This window comes from Callospermophilus lateralis, chromosome 9 (genome assembly GCF_048772815.1).
Source record: "Callospermophilus lateralis isolate mCalLat2 chromosome 9, mCalLat2.hap1, whole genome shotgun sequence".
In the NCBI taxonomy this organism is placed as follows: Eukaryota; Metazoa; Chordata; class Mammalia; order Rodentia; family Sciuridae; genus Callospermophilus; species Callospermophilus lateralis.
Window position 1 is genome coordinate 6,595,098 of NC_135313.1, and position 23,952 is coordinate 6,619,049.

General features: G+C 51.4%; 1 protein-coding gene across 2 annotated transcripts in view; it reads right to left on the reverse strand.

The window, feature by feature from the left end:
- Positions 1–23,952, reverse strand: part of Inpp5d (inositol polyphosphate-5-phosphatase D) — a 109,047-nt gene that overhangs the window by 56,560 nt on the left and 28,535 nt on the right. Inside the window, exons 3-4 of one of the 2 annotated variants that reach the window (XM_076866101.2) lie at positions 3,840–3,990; positions 1,233–1,401 (exon numbers count right to left, since the gene is read on the reverse strand). In XM_076866101.2, coding sequence (XP_076722216.2) covers positions 1,233–1,401; positions 3,840–3,990 — 320 coding nt within the window. The remainder of the gene's footprint in view (positions 1–1,232; positions 1,402–3,839; positions 3,991–23,952) is intronic. The other variant, XM_076866100.2, reaches the window with a different exon arrangement.

Genomic DNA, 23,952 nt, shown 5'->3' on the forward strand with positions numbered 1-23,952 from the left:
GCTCCTCCCATGTGTGGCCCTGAGCATCCCCTCAGCCCCTGGAGATGACCAACTCCTTCAGCCAGACCTGAGGCTCAAGTCAACAGCCTCAAGAGCAGCAAGCGCCCAAGGCAGGGAGCTACCATATTTGTGTCTGCATGTGTTTCCAACCCCAGGGCACATCTTGTCTCCTTTTGGTCAGCCTGAGCCCCCCGACTCACATACCCAGGATCATGGCATCCCCTGTTTCTAGCTCTGGGTGCCCATGCCCTCTCCAGGTTCTTTTATGAAGGCACCACTTTGTCCTGTGCCCCCTAATGGGGCAATAATTCTGTGGTGCCCTCCTGGGGCCTGAAGGGTATCCCTGTGTGGCATGAGAGCAGGGACAGTCACTCTGGGCTTACTGGGCCCTGGAGCAAACCTTTCTGAGACTCAGGTGGGCTCTGTGGAAGGGAACCGTTCCTCTGCATCCGATTGTTGTGAGAATCGTGGAATAAGCAGGTGTGCCTCCTGGGGTGACTGGCACCTGGGATGGCTTTAAGAACGCTGGCGGTTGTGGGTGGTGAGCTGCTGTCTGCCCGTATGAATAGCAATGACCTCCTAATGATACAAGTGACTTTGCGTTCACCAAGGGAATGACTTGGGCTCCTTAGAGGATCCAACAATGAACGACATAAAAACATTCCAAAACTTTTAAAGTAAGCAACGAGCTAGAAGATAGATATTTTACCCTCCTCAGGATGATGGAGAAAGGGCTATTATATAAGGCAGTCCTAAAACTTGATGACAAAAACAGCAAGATCCTGATAGAAAAGCAGGCAAAGAACAAGAGTCTTGAGGGAGAAATAATCGTGTCTGAAAACATAAAAATTGGTTTTTGGCCAGGCATGGCGGTGCACGTCCGTAATCCCAGCGGCTCGGGAGGCTGAGGGTGTGAGGATCGTGAGTTCAAAGCCAGCCTCAGCAAAAGCAAGGCGCTAAGCAACCCAGTGAGACCCTGTCTCTAAATAAAATACAAAATAGGGCTGGGGAGGTGGCTCAGTGGCTGAGTGCCCCTGAGTTCAATCCCTGGTACTCCCCCCTCCCCCCAAAAAATTGTTTTTTGACCTTGCTATTAATGAATCATATGCACACAGACGTGGATGGCCGGAGAGAGGTCAACATTCTGGGACTGGCGTGCTCCCCAGAGTCCCAGCTGAGTGCTGGATGCACCACAACTGGCCTCCAAAGGGCCCTGCCAGGTGGACACTCACCCGCTGGTGTCCATGCTCTGCAGTCTCTGGAACAGCGTCTCGGAGAGGCTGGGCCGGCTGACCTCGGCGGCTCTGGGATTGTCAGCTGCTGGAGGAAGCTCCTTGGCCTCACAGGGCCCAGACAGAGGGATGTTTCTTGGTGGCAATTCGGGTGGAGACATGACGCTTTCTACCCAAGAGAACAGCAATGTCATTGGTGAGGACGCTGTGCCCGCAGACCCCACCCCCACACCTCACCACAGCCCTGTGAGGTCTGGGCATCAAGTACCAGGTCCCCGCCTGTGCCCCATGGCTCTTCCGCCTCCTCACTTCCTCAGACTCCCTCACCAGACAGAGCTTCCTGCAGCAGACTCGGCTTTCATGATCTTTGGGCCGGGCCTCATGCAATTGTCTGTCCCACTGTGAACTCAGCCAGCACCTGCCAGGTGCAGCGGGCAGGGTGGCCTGCAGGACTGCTGGCTGGGACACACTGAGCCAGGCAGGCTAGCAGCACAGAACCTCCTTACAGGGGCTGGGGCAAGTGCCTTGGGCCAGGCAGAGGACAGTCCCCAGCATGAGGCCAGAGCACAAGATGAGGACCCAGGATGGGGAGATAGTCAGGTCCCACCAGCCGCTCTCCTCTCTCCCCTGACCCCTCTCTCTGCACTTTCCTGTCTGCCCTCCCTCCTCTCTTTCCCCAGACCCTTGGAGATGCATTGAGAAAGTGACAGGGTCCCCTCGCTCAAAGACCTGAAGAAATCACTTGGAGTTGGCCCAAGAGCAGAGACTCTTGCCCACCTTCCGTAGAACCCCCTTCTTCACGTACCACAAGCACACAAAGGTCATTGAGCCCCCCCCGGGCCCAGGAACCTGGTCAAGCACCGTCCTACTCCTAATGGCCACCTCCACCCTCCAGCCGCAGCACTGCAGAGGGACACTCTCCTTAATGGGTGGCACTTCATTTCCTGTCCCCCTCTGGAGTTCCGAAGGTGGCCGTGAGTCTGTTTTGAGCACTGGGGACCGGCAGCACCTTGAGAAGACCTGAGCCAAGTGGGACCCCGTGGGCTGGGGTGCACACTGCTCTCGTCCCATCCGCCAGTGGGTGGCCTTGACTGGGGAAGTGAAGCCAGGGTCACGGGACTGGGCTTCCCTTTCCAGCCCTCACAGGAAGCGTATCAGGGTCTTTGTCCAGACAGCATCCTAGAGGGCCACAGCCAGCCAGGGTGGGGGTGGGTGGCCCGAGGGAAGTGAGATGGTGGCATTTAGAGGGCACTGCTGCAGGACAGCCTCCCAGAGGTCAAGGCAGTGCTGTGGCCTTGGGACCCTGGTGGCCATGGACTTTGACTATGCCAAAGATGGACCTTGCTTCTCCCCAAAGGCACCTCTTCCTTGGACCAGGGTGGGGGAGAGGGACATGGCCTGCCTGGGTCCCCTTCAGCCTCCGTGGAGCTGTGGTCCTTTAGGAAAGGCCTTGCCTGGCCCCTGCTGTCCCTACCAAGGCCAGCAAGGTGGCTCTGCAGCCGATGAGCTGTGCCCCTCTAAGAGGGGGTCTCCAGGTGGTGGGAAGAAAAGCGGGCATGGAGACGGCCCATAGGAGAGGGACAGAAAGGGCGGCCAGCTTGATCCGACGGCAGCCCACCAGGGACAGGCGGGGTCAGGCCAGGGACGTCAGCGATTCTGGTCTAATCACTCCCTCAGGGAAAAGCTAACTAGCTAAGGGGCTCAGGTGGGTGACTCCTGGTTTCTTTTTAGAAAATGCACGTCAGAGAAGAGAAAAAGCCTGCCCCACAGTGAGCTGACTTCCTGACCAGGACGTTTCCATGGGACTTGCCCTGGTGGCTTTGTCCCCACACCATGCAGGAGGCAGCCCTGAGGCTCACCTGCTTTTAGGGACCTTTCTTTGTTTTTTGTTTTCCCACAGGTTTTAAGTGCTGTCCTCCCGCCCTCCACACACTTTTAATGAAGTAAATAAATATCTTTATTATCCTTCCAGTTTGGTGCAAGGATCGCCCTTCCTCGTGGTGAAATTATAATGATGAAAATGGTGGTAGCTGCATTTACTGAGTGCTTGCTGTGTACCGGGCTCTGAACACTACATTCATCGACTCATTTGGTCCCTGAGAGGTATATACAGCACTATTTTTAACTGACTCTCCTTTTTGTTGTTGTTGTTCTTTTGTTTTTCTGGTGTTAGAGATTTAACTTAAGGGCCCTCAATCCCTGACCTACACCCCAAGCCTTTTCTTAGTTTTTTAAATTTGAGGCAGGTCTCTCTGAGTTGCTGAGGCGGCCTTAAAGTTGTTATTATCCTCCTGCCTCAGCCCCTGAGTCACTGTGGTTACGGGTGTGTGGTACCATGCCCAGTCTTTGCTGTCTCTTTGACAAGAACCTGGTGGTTCAGAGAGGTTAAGTAACTTACCTAGGGCCATAGAGCTAAGGAGCTGGGGAGGAATTCCAATCCACGTCTGCCTGACTCCAGAGCCTGTGTTCCTAGCCTGTCCTTAACCATCAGGCCACACTCTCTCCTTCTCATATGGGACACTCTAATCTACAGCCCTTGTGGGGCCTGGAGGGCAGAATCCCGAGGGTACCTCCCAGCCCCTTGCCGTCCTGTCCTCCCCTTCCTACCCGTGTCCTCCTCCGGGTCGTCGACGGCGTCCTCCTCCTCCAGGGGCACTGGGTACTGCAGGTGCGTCACCAGTCCCATGTTCTCCTTCCTGTAGAACTCGATGAGCTGGTCCAGCTTAGCGAAGAGTCTCATGGGGACGCCTTCCGATGCCTGAGCCAGAACCCCCAAAGAGAGGCACATGCTAAGGGACCAGAATGTCACCCAACCACAAAGGCCACCTGCAGCGGAGACCAGTGAGGCCAAGGGAGTGACTGCGATCCAGAAAAAGCCTCAGACTCCTACGCCCACACCCTCACGTCCTGTGACCCGCAGCTCTCCAGGGCCCTTGCAAGGCCCACCGAGGGTCCTCTCAGAGGGCTTTTTTCTTTCAGTGTCAAGCTTTTATTTTTAAAAGTATTTTGCTATCCAAGTAGTACATTTTCACTATGGCAAAATTAGAAAGCACAGGCTTTCTTAAACAAAAGAAAGTGCCTATAATCCCACAAGCCTAAGAGATTTATTTTCAATAGTTTAGAATGTATTTTTCTAGAGTGTGTGTGTATGTGTGCGTGTGTTTGTGTGTGTTCATTCCCCCACAAAGATAATTTAAGGATTTTTTTTAATTAATTTTTTTTTTTTTAATTTCCGTTTCTTTTTGGCGTTGAGGATTGAGCTCAGGACGTTGTATGTACAAAATTCATAATTTACCACTGAGCTACACCCCCAGCACCAAAGGTCATTTTTTAAAAAATATTTTTATTGGTTGTTGATGGACTTTATTTTATTTACTTGTTTTTATGTGGTGCTGAGAATTAAACCCAGTGCCTCACACATGCCAGGCAAGTGCTGTACCACTGAGCACAACCCCAGCCCCCCGAAAGGTCATTTTTTTTAAAATTTAGTTTTTAATGTTTTTGTGGTGCTGGGGATCAAACCCAATGCCTTGCGCATGCTACACTAGTGCTCTACCACTGAGTTACATCCTCAGCCACAGGTGTGTATGTGTGTGTGTTTGTTTATATATTTTTTCATACTAAGGATCAAAGCCAGGGTCTCTTGCGTGCTGGGCCGGTGCTCTACCACTGAGTTACATCTCCAGCTCTTTTTATTTATATTTATTTATTTTGATATTGGAGATTGAGCCCAGAGGCGCTATACCACTGAGCTCTGTCCCTCACTTTTTTGTTTTATTTTCAGATAGGATCTCACAAAGTTGCGGGGGCTGGCCTTGAACTTGCACCTCCTGCCTCAGCCTCCTGAGTTGCTGGGATTACAGGCTTGCACCACTGTGCCTGGCTTTTACAATGACTTTCATGTCCACTTTGGATTTGGAGGTCAGGGGCCCACTGCCCCCGTGGGGGCCATCAGCCACCTTCTTGCTGAGGGGGATGAGACCCACCACTCGTAGAAAACGAGCCACTGAGAAAATAGATCTGGGTGGGAAAGTCCACCTGGTGGGTGAGCAGGCTGGATCTCGACCCACCCACCTCCAGGTCAGATCCCAGTTGCTGCCAGCCTGGAGAGGCTGACTTGGAGGCAGGGGCAGTGCGCTGGCCTGAAGGTCTTCGGATCACAGGTGAGTGGGATAGACTCAGACATCCAGCACCACAACAGGTGTCTGGGAAGCACTCAGACACCTCCCTGAGACTCCTGCGTGGTCCAGTCCTAGTTGTATGAGGATGCATTTTCCTTCCATGGGAGGATGCTGCTGTCATTCGCCCGGGACCTGGTCATCTATCTAGCAGTCCTGCCTCTCCACCTCTGCTTGTCTCTGCTCTCTGGTTGTCTGTCTGTCTGTCTCTCTCAAAGTGTGCCTGCATGCACGTATGCACTGCACCCTGGTGTAGTGTGTGAATGTGTGTGGATGTGTGTGTGGATGTGTGTGGGTGTGTGTGGATGTGTGTGTAGGTGTGTGTGGATGTGTGTGTGTATATGTGTGTGTGGATGTGTGTGGATGTGTGTGGGTGTGTGTGGATGTGTGTGTGGGTGTGTGTGGGTGTGTGTGGGTGTGTGTGGGTGTGTGTTGATGTGTGTGGGGATGTGTGTGGGTGTGTGTGGGTGTGTATGGATGTGTGTGTGGGTGTGTGTGTTTGCCTTACATGGCTATTCATGATTTATAGAGTTTAACAAAAGGGTCTATTTATTCTTTCAATAAACCCCCTCGGTTTCACAAAACCCTACTCTGAGTAATCACTTCCAGTCACTGTTAAACTGGGGACATTGGAGCCATGGCTGCCTTTCTATAAAGTAACTTCAAAACCAAACCATGAGCCGAAAAACAAACGTAATTGGATGCGATGCCAGATCTAGGGTGACACGCCATTAGGTGTACGGAAAAGGGATGTGATGATGCCAGAGAGAGCCGAGAGGAGGGCCCCTGGGAGTCTGGGAACAGATGCTGAGCTGAGGAGGCACCAGGAGCACACGTCTGAGAGCATGTGGGGTTTAGGAATTTAAGAGGCACCAACTAAGGCGATGGTTTACGCGCCACTAAAAACCACAACTTAAACTAGGCTACACTATCTATCGTCGACACGTTCGATTTCAGAGATGGGAAACGTGAAAAGAAATAAACAACTTAAAATCGATGCGTGCGTTGTGTACTAACAGAGCAGAGGCTCCCTGAGAGCTGGGGAGGAGCTGGCAGCCAGCACAGAGCGCTGAGTGATGTTGACTGCTTACGGCTGGGGCCTGGAGGCCAGGGAGCAGCCGGAAAGGAGAGAATGCTGGGCTGAGCAGCCTCTGGGTGGACTGCTGGGGCTGCTGGGGAGGGAGGCCTCCCCCACCTCCCATTGCTCCCCAGGGGTGTGTCACCCCATTCCTGTGTTGGAACCTAATATCCCACTCATATGTTAATGGTATTTGAAGATGGGAGATAATTAGAATTCAAAGCAGTCACGAAAATGAGGCTTCCATGCTGGCCTTGATGGCTTTATAAGGAGAGGAAGAGAGACCTGAGGGCGCATGCTTGCTCTAACCCTGTGCCATATTATCATGCAGTAAATAAAACCCTCACCTGATGTCAGAATCTGTGCTTGGGTTCCTGGTCTGCAGAACCGTTCAGCAAATCAACCTTTGTATTTTATAAGTTACCCAGTCTGTGGTATTCAGTTACAGCAACAGAAAACAGATTAAGGCAAGAGGAAAGCGCTAGGAAGAACATGTGGTCCTTCTACAGGGAGCAGATTCTCAAGTGGCAAATCCCACCTGAGGGAAGACCCGCTTTCCATGCAAAAGTGGGCCAGCAGGGAGCAGCCTGTCCCTTCCAGCAGCAGATGGGTGCCAAGGAAATAATGGAGGCAGGGGCTCCATCCAGGCCAGAGGGAGCGGCTCCTTGGAGATCTATTCAGAACCAAGTCTTTGCCAGGCACAAAGATTTGAGCTAGCAGAGACTCCTTGCAAAATGTATGTTTGAAGCACATTTTAGGAACAGGAAAAGAGCAGCCCAGAGTCAAGGTAGGAATCATAGAAGGCTGAGCTGGCTGAGACAGGGCAGGGTGGAGTGTGGTCTGGACGGTGGGAGCCTGCATGCGTCCAGGGCAGGAAGGAAGGAGCAGTCCACCCAAGGCCTGCCATTCTTTTTTTTTTTTTTTTAAAGAGAGAGAGAGAATTTTTTAATATTTATTTTTTTAGTTTTCGGCAGACACAACATCTTTGTATGTGGTTCTGAGGATCGAACCCAGCGCTGCGCGCATGCCAGGTGAGCACACTACCGCTTGAACCACATCCCCAGCCCAAGGCATGTCATTCTTAAGCCAGGCCTGAAAGACCTGTGTCGAGGCAGAGCAGCCAACGGGACAGGGCAGTGTGGCCAGTGAGGAGCTGGGTCTGTTGGGAGGGCAGCCATCGGGGGTGCAGCCTGACAACCTCACAAGTCCAGAACCAGGAATTGGGAGAGGGGCTTCCAGAGGGCGGTGTCTTGGCCATGAGTCAGCAGGAACAGTGGCATCTTGCAGAAACGGGCCTGGGGATTCCCACCCATGGCAGGTCACATCCATGTCCACCTGCCTGTGAGCACCCCGCACCCCACCCCGCCCGGCAGGGCCAGGTCTGCTTACAGTCCTCAGATCCTGCCACTGGACCTGGTCCTCAGAGGTGCTTGGTGACTGGCGGTTTCACTGATTTATCACACCAGGGGCAGGGGCAGGATGAGGACAGAGGTCAGGGGGATCTTCAGTGGGTCTGGAACTGGGGATGCAGAGAAACAGAAGGGGCAGAGGAGCCGGAGAGCACCCCCCAACCCGCCGCCCCACATCAGCCCAAAGCGGTGCTTTCCAACTATTTTAAAATGTAAAATGTGAACAAGAAGGTTGCCATGTGTATTAGTCAGAGTCCTGGCAGGAAGCAAGTGTCTCCTTAACTTGGGAATGTCAGGAATACCAATAAGGGTGGAGGAGTACTGTAAGAGGACGTGTACCACCCAGAGCTGGAGGCAGAAGGGAGCCTTTCCCTCTAGGGAGACCCAGGGGACAGACAGGAGGAGGATGCAGAAGCTGGGCCCTCTGCGGGAGGGAACCACAGGACCTCACAGGTGGGAGCCAGGCAGTAGGACCTCCTTCCCTCCCCCAAGTCACCTGGTTGGGACTTCCACTGGCCAAACTCAATGGGAAGCCAGGGAACAGAGAGCAGAGGAGCCAACGGGCCTGGAGGCAGATTCAAGATGCTCAGTACACCAAGTTCAAGGTCACAAGTCACCCAAGGAACCGTGGGGAAAAGACACCTGTGTGTGGGCAAGGAACAGGGGGCTCGGACCAGGAGGCATACTTCCCCACAGGGAGGGTGGCCCCAAACTCTCAACGGTCAAGGTTGCCAGACTTTGTTCCTCATTTTGCAGGGACAGCCTTCCTGAAAAGATGTATCAAGTCATTTTGAAATAGAGAAGGAACCCCAGAAGCCTGTGGCAGCCGTGTGCTGCTAACGTGATTCCAAAACTTGTGCAGCTGCTCCCCAGGGTGATGCCCACAGACAGCAGAATTTCTGCTCTGCAGTGACTCTCCCACTTATCAGGGACAAATTTCGCCTCTGTGTAGCAGATAACTAGAGCATTTAACAGACAGCTCGATTTTGAAAAAACAAAGAGCAGCATTTCCTATTTTAAATCAGCTTGTTAACTAGAGCATCCCAGAAGAGCAGGCCTCCCTTCCGGCCTTACTCAATCAACAGAATGGATGTGAGTTTCTATTCAGAGCCAAGACTTACACAGACACAAACGAGGTAGGGGTGAGCGCTGTCTGTGAAATAAGATACTGATCTCTTCTGCCTCCCACTAAAATCTCCAAGACTATGGAAAGTTCCTGGCAATTTCCAGAAAGATCTTTTCTACAAGGCTTCTGCAGTCCGCAACCCAAGGAGCCCAGCTTAGAGTCCACAGCTCATTCTGCCTCGGGTGATGTTTCCATGTCTGCCTCCCTCACAAGCTTGCAAGCCCTTAAAGGAAAGGGACCCTGTTCGGCTCAGCCTTACAGACCCACGGCTGCTTGAAGAGGCTGGATGGGAATGACAGGCCTGCCACGATTTTGAGACACACACACTTTCCATGAAATGGACCACAGTTGAAAAGAGGTGGATTGTGAGCTGGGCCTTGCCGGAGAGGTCCCTTCCCCCCTCCACTTGTCACCTCAACTCCCCTGGGGAGCAACATCCCCAGGGAAAGTACAAAGCCAGGAAAGAGGAGCTGTCTGCCGGAAGAGAAGGGCATCAGGTCTTTAAACAAAGGACAGCTGTGTACGGGCTGGAGACCCAGGGCTGTGCACTCAGGCAAGAGCATTACCAGGTTGGATTCTAGAGCGGGACTCTCCAACACCCTCCAGCAGGAGGCGGACAGTCAGGAAGGCCAAGCGCTGGGCAGGGCAGGTTCTCAGGGGTAATTTTAACTCCAGCACTGTCTGCTGTCTCTCTCTAAATGCAGAACTGAAATAGGACAGGCCCAGGGAGGAAGCCTGCACCCAGAGCAGGAACTGTGGGGCTCCGGGAAGCCCCTGCCCGAGGTCCTGCCAGGCTTCATTTTAAATTAAAAAGCATGTCCAATCACTGGAAATCTTACAAATTCTGGGAGAGTATTAGAAACCGGAAAACCAAAACAAAACCCCAGCTATTAACCTGCTACACAAAGCAAAAGCACTTGTTTCAGGCTCAATGAGAAAGAAAGCCAGGAGACAGGTTTTGTTTGTTTGTTTTTGTACCCAGGAGTACTCTACTACTGAGCTACCTCCTCAGCCCTTTTTTATTTTTTGAGACAGGATCTCACCAAGTTGCTGAGGCTGGCCTCAAACTTGTGATCCTCCTGTGTCAGCCTCCAGAGTCGCTGGAATCACAGCCGTGTGCTACCTGCCTGGCAGTACACAGGTCTTCAGCAGGGTCAGGAAAACACCATTTGGCTGCTGTAAAGAGGGATGTGAGGTGGCTGCTGTCGCTATTCCTATTTCCTGGTGAGGAAAGTCCCCTCCTGTGGAGGTTGGGAAGTTGAAGGTGACGGGAGAGGCCCTGGATTGAGGACAGGCCCTGGGGTCCACCACTGCAGCCCACACAGGTGAGAGGGCATCTGAACTGGGTGAAGGGGAGGGCAGTGGGGAATTTGCCCGTCTGGGCCAAGTCTCTGGGTTCTGGCCAAAGAACTGTCTGCAGCGGCTCCGAGGCTGCTGAGGCCCAGCCTTCCTTCTTCACTCTGAACCCGTTCAACACAGGCAGGGCCGGACACCAGCTGTCCTGTTGCCACCTTGTGCTGGATCTCACTGGGAGGGGACCACCCCTTCCCAGGTCCTCCTGTGCCTCTGCGTCTCTGCCAGTGCTCACAATGTCATCCCTTATTTCCCTCTGCCCTAAGGACCCTTCTCAGATGCCTCTTCTTCCAAATCTTTTCCTAAGATTTGCAGAAGCCAAGGTGGTTGAGGAAAGGGGAAAGAGAGAGAGAGAGAGAGAAGGAATATGAATTGATCATTGGGATCTTTGGGGCCTGGCAGAGTTTGCATTCTGTTCTGAGAGCGATTTGGCAGGCCACTGGAGGTGTTTAAAGCTGATGTGTGTTGTGACACCATCAGGTTGACATTTTAAAAGCGGCGCTTTGGCTCGGGTGGGGGGCAGGGTGGAGGCTGTGATCCTGCGCCTCACTCTGGTGCTTGAATGAGGGAGCTGCAGGGGGTGGGAAGGAAAGAGGGGTGGGGTGGAGCTGGAGCCACAGCAGCTGGACCCCTTACTAACCCACCCAGGAGGGGACAGTCGCCAGAGGGAGGCAGCAAGGGGCATGCCCACATCTCTGGCTTCAGTGACTTGGTTGGTATCAATGCCAACGAGATGGGAAAGATGGGCAGGTGGGAGATAGGGCACCAGGTTAGGGAGGCCGCTTCAGACCCAGAAATCCCTCTTCAGTCACGTTGCCTAGAAGGGACCCCTGAAGGAACCCCCTCAAAAGACAGCTCTTCTCCTCCCCTTCCTTCCCCCTCCCCTCCCCCCCCCCCCCCCCCCCCCCGCCTTCTCCTCTTTCTTTTGAACATTTTAACTGATTCTTTCCTTTGGAGTGGCTGGGCCCAGGAGGCGCTGGGGCCTCAGAAAGACGCAGAACTAGCCGGGATCAGGAAGTGGCCCTTGGAGTGGTCGGGCCAGGGGGCCAGCACAGACTGGTTACATGCCTGCCAGGAAATGAGACGACAGTTCACTACGTGGAGAAGAATGAGAGACAGTTTTCTCTCTGGCAGAGCATGGAGCTAAAAATATGGAAAGGAGGAAGGCCGAATGAACTGGAGTCTTTAATATGTAGGCGAACAGGTGTGTGTGTGAGTGTGTGTGCATGCACGCACGTGTTTCCTGGCTCTGTTTGCTGAAAGGGCCTAGAAGCAATGTCACTCCGGTAACATGCAGCACACCCAGGGCCCAGGTCTTGATTGCTAAACACCAATTCTCCATGAAAAGGAACCAGAGCTCCTTGGAAAATGGATGATCCAAGCAGCCCTAGAATCCAGGACCCATAGAGAATCCTAGAACGGGAGCTTGGAACACCTGTTGTTCAGAAAATAAGGAAATGCCCCCAAACCGATGATGATTTGTCAAAAGGAGACAGGAGCCGGGAGCCAACTGCAAGGAGAGGCGAAAGGAGCAGCTAGCACAAGTTGAACATCCAAATGAATAACAAAAATGGTTACAACCCATTGAATAAAATAAGGCTTCCTGAGTCTATTCTGACAGAACTAAATGGGAAGGGAAGAGCTCTTCCCGGCAGAGCAATGCCAATTAATAACTGTCAAGGGAATGACAGAAACGGAAAGTCACCATTTGGCAACCCTCGTAGTAATCATTGATTCAAGCAAGAGTCATCAGGAGATGCTAGCACTAGCGGGGGGAGAATTTGAGGAGGAAAGAGATATGCAGAGAGCCTCAGAGTAACTTCCCACGAAAGTTAGAAATTTTATGTTTTCATTAAAAAATTTTCGTGTGTGGTGCTGGGGATTGAACCAGGCCCTGTGTATGCCAGGCAAGTGCTCTGCTGCTAAGCCACACTGCCCAGTCCAGTTATGGATTTTAAGGAGAAAAATGCCTGTTGTGACTTTACAGAGAGGAAACCTGCAGTCACCACTGTAATTACTCCATGTTAATTTCATCATAAGAGGACAGAGTGACATCATGCACCTCCTGAGCTGGGCGCATGGGTCACAGCATCACACCTGGGGTCTGCCAAAAATACAAGACCTGGACCAGCCGTGGAAACTCCTGAAATCCCCAAATCCAGAGGAAGTTACATGATCACTAGCCTGTTCCCTCTAAGGTCAGGAAAGAAGGAAAGACAAGGAACCATGCCCAGCTCAGGGGCGCTCACGAAACATATGCTTCTGGATTGGACATTGGTCCAGAAGAAGGGAAATCCATATATAATTTACATAAATAGGTAAATGATATATTTATATAGTGCTGTTAAGACTTACTTAGAGACATTTGAGCAGAGTCTAAGGATTAGATGATATATTTATTTTTTTAGATGATGTATTTTATCAATGTTAATTTCCTATTTTTTGTGGGGGGCACTGGGGATTGAACTCAGGGGCACTCGGTCACTGAGCCACACCCTCAGCCCTATTTTGTATTTTATTTAGGGACAGGGTCTCATTGAGTTGCTTAGCACCTTGCTTTTGCTGGGGCTGGCTTGAACTCACCATCCTCCTGCCTCAGCCTCCTGAGCCATTGGGATTACAGGCATGCACCACCATGCCCGGCTGAATTCCTAATTTTGATGGCTGAAAATGGTTATGTAGCAGAGAGTCCTTATCATTTAGGAATAATGAGTATTGTCAGGAATTTATTCTCTATAATTCAGAAAAATAACAATGATAATATGAGCGATAAATTCATTGTTTGTTAAATATATTCATTGAGGAAATTGAGTGAAGGATAATTGGGAATTCTTTGTATCATTCCTGAAAAAGTCTAAGTCAAATTATTTTCAAGAAGTTAAAAAAAAAGATGATCAGGCTGAATATGGTCTGTGTCTTAATCCAAATGGTGGCTTCATGTAAGCACTTTTTTTGAACTAGATACCATAATAGAAAGGTTTCTTAGAACCAGTTTATGTAACCTAACTTAGCTAATTAGCATGCACGTGCATGGGCTCACACACACACACACACACCCCTACGCACACACCTACGCACACTGCACACCATGGGGTGGTGGGAAGGGGCTTAAAAGAGATCTTGTGTATATATATATATATATATATATATATATATATATATATATATATATATATTTTTTTTTTTTTTTAATCATACAAAACCATTCTAGGTCTGTATACTTTTAGAAGTTTCTGGACACAATCTGCAGATATCTTGGAAACACATGCAATGCTCAGATAACCATATAATGCTAATGTTCCAAGAATGTAAAAGATAATCCCGGAGAGTTTAGAGTGGCCAAGGCCTCAAGGGACACATGGCCTCTCCTCTAGGCTGAGCGCGGTGGGGATGGATGGCCTCCTCATCGGCGCAGGTGTTGGGCTGCGGAGACTGAAGGTGCACGGGGCCTGGCAGAGCGCCGCTCCCTCCCATTCCATGGGTCCGTGAGGCAGGTCTTGTTTTGGGAGTCAGAGAGGAGGGAGGTCTGGCTGCAGGAGGACGGGCAGAGGAAGGAGAGCTTCTCTTCTCTCCCAGAATCTTTGAACTTGACTTAGTTTCTGGGATGAATGAGTGACAGCTGAAGACTGACAAGAGGGACCTCTGGGGAAGGATCGTGGGTCTCTGGGCACCAGCAGAAGTCCAGGGCTGGTTGGGAGGCCATCCCCTCTCTGCCATGCTGAACCTGGCAGGCTGGTGGACAGCCGGTGTCGGCAGCCTGGGCTGGGACAGGGGCCTTGGGGTGCCTTGGGGAAAGGTAAACGTCTTCAATTGGTCTTGCCTGTTGGACACCTGCACAGGGGGAGCTGACCAGGGAGGGCTGTGTCCTGTGCCCTGCCCAGAGGGTGTGTGGGGGCCTTTCAGGATCTCAGAACTATTCCAGGGGAATTTCAGAAGGCCAATTTCTGGCAGTCAGGCTGCAGGGAATTTGAGCCTCCATCCGTCACTCAGGTGGCCTGGTTTTGTGGGTCTGTGGAGGCTGGAGGGTGTGGGCCGTGACTGGCTTGTGGAGGGAGGGGACGGAGGCAGGTGGGGGCCGAGGGTTCTCTGGATCAGGGAGGGGCTCTTCTCACCTTTCCTCAGTTTTTCTTTGGAGCAGTGAGTGGTCCCCTGTCAGACAGAAGTTAGATTCATGGTGGCAAAGACTCCACAACAGTTCCCTGCTGTGTGTCCTGTGCCAATGGCGGGCTGGGGGGTTCCTCTGAGAGGTCTCCTGGAACCTCCTTTGCTCTTCCAAGCTGAGGATCTCACTCCCCAAGTAGAGAAGGAGCATCCAGTGAGGAAGGAGGAGGAACGTGGGCGTCGATTACCCACAGTGTGGGCAGGACCAGGTGGAGGACCCACACTATCCCAGTGACTCTGAGGCTGCACGTGGGCATGACAGCATCAACTTACAGAGGTCTCAGAGGGCCCATCAACTTGCCTGCATGGCCAGCAACATTGTCAGAAGAACCCCTCTCAGAGGGATGCTTTGAGATGAGGAGGAAGGTGGGCGGGGTGGGGTGGGTCTCGGCCTTTCTGGCTGGATGGAGAGAGCTCTCAGAGGAGGAGGGTACCAGATGCACAGGGAGCTGCCAGCTGGGAAGGGATGCGGTGGCCAGATACCCTCTGGCAGATTCAAGCTTCTCACGCTTCGTGGGTGGGTTGGTGGTGTAGACCCTGGAATCTGGGGGAATGCCATATTTGGGGGCTGGCAGGTCTAAACCCAAAACAGTGGTGGGTGATGGAGGGGGCAGGGAGGTTGGCACTTGCTTCTCTGGGCATAGTCCTGTCTCCTCTGGCCCACCTCATCCATGGCAGGGTCCCCAAACCACAGGTCTGGGGCTTGGAAACCCATGTCAGGATGATTCAGAGCAGCATATGTGCAGAAGGGACAGCTGCTCTGGGGAGGAGGCACAAAGTCTGACGGAAAGAGACTGACTCTGATGCCAGCGCTACCCCAGTTCCACCCACTGGCCGAGCCGGCAGGACGTCACTGCTCCTGCCTCAGACACCCTGCTCTCCCTCTGCCCCCTCGCAGGCACCAGGATGCCCATAGGTGACTTCTGCCCAGGCCTGTGGCTCCCAAAGCTGGCACGGTGGGCTCCATCCTGCACCCAGCCAGCAGCTGGCTTTCTCTACTGGACTCCAGTCGCCCTGTTGCTGGAGCTGGGTCCTTCAGCTTTTCTCCTGCCTGCTTTTGGAAAGACTTTCTGGAACAACTTGGCATGAGCGCTGCTCCCACCCAGAAAGCTTCTGCACTGCCTCTCAGCCCACCCCCATCCCGGGTTCACAGTGAAAGGCCCCATCTCTCAGACGTCCCCACCTCCCCGGCTGAGCCCTCCCCCCACCTCCAGAGCTCAGAACCCTGCCAGCCGCAGCCTCCGCAGAGAAGCCTGGCGCCAGGTCGCCTCAGACGTAGGCAGCTTCTTTGCCCAGGGACTGGGAATCCCCACTGGGATGCTGAGACCATCAGACCCCACCTCTGCCACTCACTGTGCCACATCTGTGCTCTGGGAGTAGGTCCCAAGAGCTCCCTGAAGACTGAGCAGCTTATGTGCCTTGAGCTCCTTACACCAGAGGAGCTGCAGGCCAGGGACGAGGAAATGGACCGTGGCTGGTCCTCAGATCCCAGCTCCAGACGCTTCGTAGGAGGCCTCTCATGGTGTGTCGGTAAGAGGAGCAGAGACACAGGGGAGGGCCTAGATGCTGGGACAGTGGACGCCTCATGTGGGGACCTTGGACCCACAACGAACACCCTGGGAGAGGATGGGTCTTTTGTCATGAGAGTCACAGCTGACGGCTAGACGCATGCCTCTTACCCAGCACCCCAGTGAGGTCATCGGTTCCAGTACCTCTGGAAATGGAACCTGGACCAGCAGAGTCCAGGAGAGCGGCCAGCTGTGGCCGACTGGCAGATTTGGGAGCAGAACGTCAATGTTCACTGTCGTAAATACAGACTCTTGAGGCCCTCTGCTGTGCAGCACGCACTTGACCAGCGAAAGTGCAACGGGAAGAATGAGCTCTTCCCAAGGTCATTCCTCTTGGTGAACCTCTTGATCCAATGACCTGCTTAGCCATGAGGAAGCTGAGGCTGTGAGAAATTGGGCACCTGGTCCGATGTGACTCAACTTGTTTTATCATCAGGACCTGGCACGGGACAGTTGCACAGGTCCTTTCCAGGTCTCCAGAGGCCATCACCCTTCAACTCGTCCTCCATGCAGGCCTTCAGGACCCTCTGGGCGCCCCCATGCTTCTATAAGCCTGAACCACACTGCGGCTCCAGAACTGCTCTCTCCATGACACTGTCCACCCCAAGCAGTCCTCACGTCCGCAGTCCCTGCCCACTGAAGCCACTCTCCAGGGTCAGCCCCACAACCCACCCGCTGTGCCTGGCAAGCGCTACAGTAAAGCAGAGCCAGCTGCTCAGCGGGCCAGCAGGCAGCCCGCGAGCATTAACTGACCTCTTCCAGGCACCCAGCCGGGGCTCGGCCCGGGGCATCAGCAGGGACCAGTGCAGACCCGGGCTTTGCCCTCAGTCTAGTGAAGAAGTGAGACACAGTACCATGAACAATTAAGTCAATACAGACGAGGCAGAGGATCGCGAGGGAAGCCTGCCTTGGGAGGGTGTTGCCAGGGGTTAACCCTGGGGTCAGGAGGCACTCACCAAAGAAGCAACACTTCAGCTGAGAAGGGAAGCCCAGGTAGGAGTTAGTGGGCAGAGAGAGGGAGGGTCGTGAGGCAGAGGAGCGTCAGCAAAGTACTGATGTTCATATGATTCCTGCTTCCTCCCTCCTCCCTTCCTCCCTTCCTCTCTGCCTCCCTTTCCCTTATTTCCTTCCTTCTTTCTTTCCTTCCTTCCTTTGTGATGCTGAGGATCCATCCCGGGGTCTTGGGCATGTTATGCAACTGCTCTACCACTGAGCAGGGCCCCCAGCCACTGGATCTGTGGTTTCTGATCACAAGTGGACCCTTACCTAGAAGGCAGTGGCTTGCTACCGGGTTCCCTTAGGGTCCCTTCCCCACTTCTGGGGCTGTCCTTGGTAAGTGAAACCACCTCACTCCTCTGGAGATCCAGGAAAGCCCGGGAAGTTCTGTGTTCCTTGTTCCCAACCATGGCAGCTGTTAGGGTTTAGACATGAGATGTTCCCTGAAGCTCACTGTGAAGTTTCAGAGGTGAAAGGGTTAGATTACGAGAGGCATAACCAATCAGTGGACAAATCCCTGATATGGATTAACCAGGTGGTAAGCACCTGGTTAGGTAAGCAGGTAGTGTGTCTGGAGCAGGGAGGTCACAGGGGGCGTGTCTCTGGAGTCTATATTTTGTCCCTGGTGAGCAGAGGGGTTCTCTCTGCTTCCTGAGCCGCTTTCCTCCTCCACACCCTTCTGCCATGATGTTCTGATTTACCTCAGGCCCAGACCAATGGAGTTGGCCATCTATGGACAGAGACCTCTGAAACTGTAAGTGCCTAGTAAATTCTTCCTCCTTTAAAATTGTTCTTGTCAGGTTTTTTGTCAAGAACAAGTGATGAAAAAGTTGACCAAACAGTCAGGTGCCTAAGTGTGTGCAGAAGCCCACCTCCAGGCCTGCCTACCGGCCGAGACCTCAAGTGCAGTTTACACTCCAGAGCTTCCTATGGGATCCGGCTGGGGTAGGGCCTCAGCTGAACTGGGCCCTCAGTGGCTTCTCCCCTTCCCCATCATGAGACTCCCACTCCTCACTGGCTTCTACTGAGAGTCCTGCCGAGAACGGCTGGTAGCCAAGCTCTGGGTCTGCTTCTAAGGGAACTTGACCTATGGTGGTCAACTCTCCGAATCAGCCCTTGAAGCTGTCTACCTTGAGCTCTCCCTCGGCAGCTCTCCCAGGGATTCAGCCCCATGTTCTCAATCCACCAGAAAAGATTCTGGACTCTCTCTCGCTTTGGGGGGGGAGCTTCTCCCTCCCCCACGCTGACTGTCCCTGAGGACCACACCACCCCTCCCTGGCCTGCCCTGGGCCCCCACCCCATGGGCTCCCAGCACCCTCAGCACTCCTCATCTTTGCCGTTTGTTTGCTCAGGTCAGGTCAAAATCCTACTCCTTATCTGGACCTTATCCCGTGAGCGGGATTCCGGGTGCCCTATGAGAAGCTGGGCACACCTGGAGATTTTGTTAGCCGGGTGACAAAATAACCATGTGTTTTCCTCAGTGCTGAGAATGGATATTTTGAGTACCAAGCCTTATTTATGCTTCTGTTAGTCCTCGCATTTTACAGATGGGCAACGGAGGCTCAGAAGGGCAGAGGCAGAGCCAGGACCTGAGCCCAGGTCTCTGGTCCCCTACTCCATGCTCCGGGACTGTAAAAGGCTGTGGTTCTCCATTCACTTCCTGTGGGTTCCTCCGCCTTAGGTAGAAGGCAGGGCCATCTTGAACCCCATCCATAGGACCTTATTTCCTGATGGATATGTTGAAAAGCCTTCCTTCCTTCAACATCTGTGCTGTATAAATAATCCCAGGAGCTGGGCGCAGTGCACGCCTGCACTCCCAGTGGCTTGGGAGCCTGGGGCAGGAGGATCACAAATTCAAAGCCCGTCTCAGCAACTTAGCAAGGCCCTAAGCAACTCAGGGAGACCCTGTCTCTAAATAAAACATAAAATGGGCTGGGGTTGGGGCTCAGTGGTTAAGCACCCCTGGGTTCAATTCCTGGTACCTAAAACAGAAAAGATTCCCAGGAGTATGGACAGCGCAGTGATTCTGGGGAACAACTGGGTATGTTGCAGGCTGGGGAGCCGCTCAGTGAGCTAACAGCCCAGACAGGAGCCCCCTGTGAACATCAGGCCCTCAGGAAAACCCCGGGGAGCTGGCGCCCTCAGGGAACTGCTAAGGCGCCCGGCAACTGGGGACCCAGGCCAGGCCAGGAAAGGGGCTGCAGTCACACCTGCCTCGACGCAGTCCACGCCTCATCCAGGGAGGAAGAGCGTGCTGGAGGAAGAGCTCAGCCGTGGCGCTGAGGGTCCTGGGGAAGAGCAAGGAGGAGGGACCGAGATACCTGAGGGCAGAGCAAGGAAGCTGTGGCTTTCATAAGGGGTAGGAAGGGTCATCCTGCAGGGCACAGTGCAGGGAGCTTTATGTCCATCCCGGCCAGGATTCTAGATCAGATCACTAAAAGGGAGGCCGTGAGACAGAGAGAGCAAGTGGAGCTCCAGGCGCCGCAGAGTTCTCTAGAACAAACCGAGTCGGGTAAGTGGGTTTTCGTGTTTACGTACATAGTAGGAGGCCAGTGTGTGTTTGCTGACCCCACAGAGAGATCATTTTTTCCATCTGATGGAGATCATGGCTTAGTTGCCTGTGGAGGGCACTCGGGTGATGTGGAACAAGCTGGAGTGAGGCAGTAGGGAAAGGTGGGGACTGTGGCACATCAGAGAAAAGCCCCCGTTAACAGAGAGAAGGTTCCACCCAGCTCCAGTCATCACATGGGGTAAAGTAGCCTAAGGTGAGCACACCTTTATATTTTCAAGGGATGCTGAAAAATCTAGATTATCATGTAAAACTTCTCTATTTTAAGAAAACCTTTTACTGGGCACAGTAGCATATGCCTATATTCCCAGCAACTCAGGAGGCTGAGGCAGGAGGATCACGAGTTCAAAGCCGGCCTCAGCAACTTAGCAAGGCTCTAAGTAACTTAGTGAGACCCTGTCTCTAAATAACTTATTTAAAAAGGCTGGGGATGTGGCTCAGTGAGTAAGCACCTGGGTTCAATCCCTGATGCAAAAAAAAAAAAAAAAAAAAGGAAAGAAACAAAGAAAAAAAAGAAACCCTTTTAACAGGTTCAAAAAAAATTTTTTTTAAGAGAGAGTAGGTGGGGGAGAGAATTTTTTAATATTTATTTTTTAGTTATTGGCAGACACAACATCTTTGTTTGTATGTGGTGCTGAGGATCGAACCCAGGCCACATGCATGCCAGGTGAGCGCGCTACCGCATGAGCCATATCCCCAGCCCAACAGGTTCAAAATTTTTAAGAATCATTAAATCAACATAGATGCTACCAGTTTGTGATCATTATTCTAATACATGCAGCTTTTTGCAGGGTGGGTAGGAAGGGATTGAACTCAGGGGCACTGAGCCACTGAGCCACATCCCCAGACCTATTTTGTATTTCACTGAGAGACAGGGACTCACTGAGCTGCTTAGTGCCTAAGTTGTTGAGGCTGGCTTTGAACTCGTGATTCTCCTGTCTCAGCCTCCCAAGCTGCTGGGATTACAGGCGTGCGCCACCACGGCCTGTAGCCCTGATGGAGCAGATCTATCCCTTACTTACCCCATTGATTCAGACTAGGACCCAGGAGGTGGGTTTAGCCACGTCTGGCTACCACCAAGCTGGGGGCTCTGGGACATGCTGGTGACAGAAGCAGGATGGACTAGAGAGGAGCACAGGCCGGGAGGACAGCAGAGTTCTAGCGTGAGGCAAGAGCAGGGCCTGGCCCCTCCTTGCTCACCCCAGTGAGGATGCCTGCAGAGAGGGTCAGTTGGAAGCCCTCCAGCAAGGAGAGGGGCCAGGTAGAGGGCAAGCTGAGGAGGGGCTTCGGGGGCAGGGTGGGAGGGGCTTGAGGAATGCCTGTAGTAAAGGAGCCGGTGTGGCCAGAAGGAACCTCTGGGCCACCAGCCCGCTGTTCCAATAGCCCAGGATTCCATGTGTCCCCCCAGGGGTAGAACCCGGCATTACCAGGAGGGAGATTTCTGCCCTATTGGAGGAAACGTTTGGATTTGCCCAGGTCACCAGGCAGGAGTTCTGGGTTTCTGGCCCTGACCACTCGCCCAGCGTTTCGCCTCACCCACATGGAAGCCTAGAGTGTGGCTCACACCTGCCCACTTCCTATCCCCTCTGCTCTTCCTGGCTGGGCACCATCTGGTCTACTCCCATCCCTCGGCACCGCTGTCTTACTCCATTCTACCTCTGGAGTAGAAACCTTCTCAGGTGGGCCCAGGCAGTGCAAAGAAAATCAGAACAACTCCTTCCCCCGGAAAAGTTACGTGGAAAATAATAAATAAGCCCGCTGTGGTGTGCACAAAAGACCACGGGCCCGGAGGACCCAAAGAGTGAATTAGAAAACTTTTTTGTTGTTGTTTTGTACTGGAAATTGAACCCAGGGTGCTCTTCCACTGAGCTGCATCTCCAGCCCTACTTATTTTTTATCTTAAGACAAGGTCTTGCTAAGTTGCTGAGACTGGCCTTGAATTTACAATCTTCTTGCCTCAGCATCCCAAGTTACTGGGATAATAGGTGTGCACCACTACACCTGGCCAAATTTAAAAACTCTTAATACTAGTGAGAGAATTCAGAAAGATAGTTAAGACCCTATGGAAACCATAATTTTCCTATAGCCCTGCAAAACCTAATCAAAAAAGGTTATGGAAAAGATAGATAATTTATAAAAGTAACTAAAACTGTATCACAGCAAATATTAGAGCCAGTAGGAGAATTGAATGGAGAAAGCATAAGATAAAGCATAAATCAGACATGAGAAAATCTGAACAAATGGAAAGAGAGGCCACGGTCTCACATACAAGGACATACATGTGTTTTCATGTTTGTTTTTGGTGCTGTGGATGGAACCCAGGGCTTTGCATATGCTAAGGACATGCTGTACCACTGAACTACACCCTCGGCCCCCAGAGTTCTTAGGATATAGGTTATCCTCAAATTAATCTATAAATTCAATAAAATTACATAAAATTCCAGCTGGAATTTTCAGGAAATGTGACAAGCTGATTGTAAAATCCACCTTGAAAAGAAAATGCTTGGAAACCAAGGAATAAAGAGAACAATAAATGGTAACTTAGTGCCAAGTAGGAAAATAAATGAAGACACGTAATTGAACACGACGCAAGGATAGACTTCAAGCTATGGGACAGAAGGAGGAGTTCAAAATCAGGCTGGGACACTGTGGGCAATGAGCATATGACATGAAGGCATTGTCAATCAACGGGAAAGGAGAGACTCTAATATGTTGTTTGCTCTTCGTTTGGAGGATGGAGTTACACTCCCTACTGTATAACAAATGTAGAAATAAACCTAAAAACATGTTATAAGAGAGCTAGAAAATAAAAACAATATTTTCCCTGAATAAATAATTTGAGTTGGCTCACAGATCCCAGAATTCATAAATGAAAATATCTGCTTACCCTAAGTTTTTAAATGTTCAAAAACAAACAAACAAACACAAACCAGAATGGCCAGTTGGGAGAAAATATTTACAAAATTGTTAGTCAAAGAAAAACTAATTTACTGAACACATAAAAGTTCTTTTTATCAGAAAGATTTTTAAGAAGGAAAAATATTGACAAAAGTATAAATGGGTAATTCACAAGAAGAGAAATATCAGTGGTGAATTCATGAATGAACATAGGCTTATTGTCATTTTTTTTTGTACTAGAGATTGAACACAAGGTGCTTAACCACTGAGCCACATCCCCAGCCCTTTTTATTTTTTATTTTGAGACAGAGTCTCGCTAAGTTGCTGAAGCTGGCTTTGAACACACGATCCTCCTGTCTCAGCCTCCTAAGTTGCTAGAATTATAGGTGTGTGCCACCACGCCCGGCTTATTGTAATTTCTAATGAGGGAAATGCAAACTAAATATTGAGATTGCATATTTCACCCATTGTTTGATGAAACACAGACACTGATAACATCCAGTGACAATGGAGGGGGGCTTGGTGTGTGCCAAGAGAATTGGCAAGGTGATTGATCCGAATCCACAATAAAAATATACATTCCTTCAACCTTGGTTTATTTCCTCTTGGAGAAAATATACTTATGCACAGAGGCACATACAGACCTTGCTTATGCTAGCATTTGTCTTTGGTAGCAATAATAACAACAAAAAGGAAAGATCTACAGGTCTGTCCATCATTGTTATACCTCAATCAAAGAGCACAAAGGTGTGCAAAGTGACTTCGGTAGATCTCAAAGACAGATTGCTAAGGGGAGAAAGCAAATTGCAAAGCAAAATATACAGTACAATCCCAATTCTAAATCCAAAATGAAACAGACTGCACTTTCGCACAGGCTCCTGTCTCTAGTAAGTGCATAGAAAATGGAAAATGTCCAAGGTCGGCAGTTTAGGAAAATAGGGTGTGGGGAGGCCAAGGACAGGGTTATGTTCTATGGTCACTGTGCTTCTGTTTTATTGAAATGCTTTTTTAGAGTATATTCATATTTCACTTAGGTGGAAAAGCAAGCAAAAATTGAATTAAGTTAAAAATACAGAAAAACACTAAAGAAAAAAAAAATAAGAACAACTGTCAGCAAGACTCACTGCCTCTTGATGCGGGGTCGGGGGGGGGCGGGGCAGGGGGGCCCTCAGCCCTGAGCCTGGACTGGAAAAGTACCTGTGAGGCTGTAAGCAGCAAATTTAAAAAAAAAAAAAAAATCACAGGCTGGGACTGGGGCTCAGTAGTAAAGCACTGCCTAGCAGGTGTGAGGCCCTGGGTTGGATCCTCAGCACTGCATATGAATAAATAGAATAAAGGCCCATTGAACCTTAAAATCAAAATCACCCCACCACCCAGTTTTTGC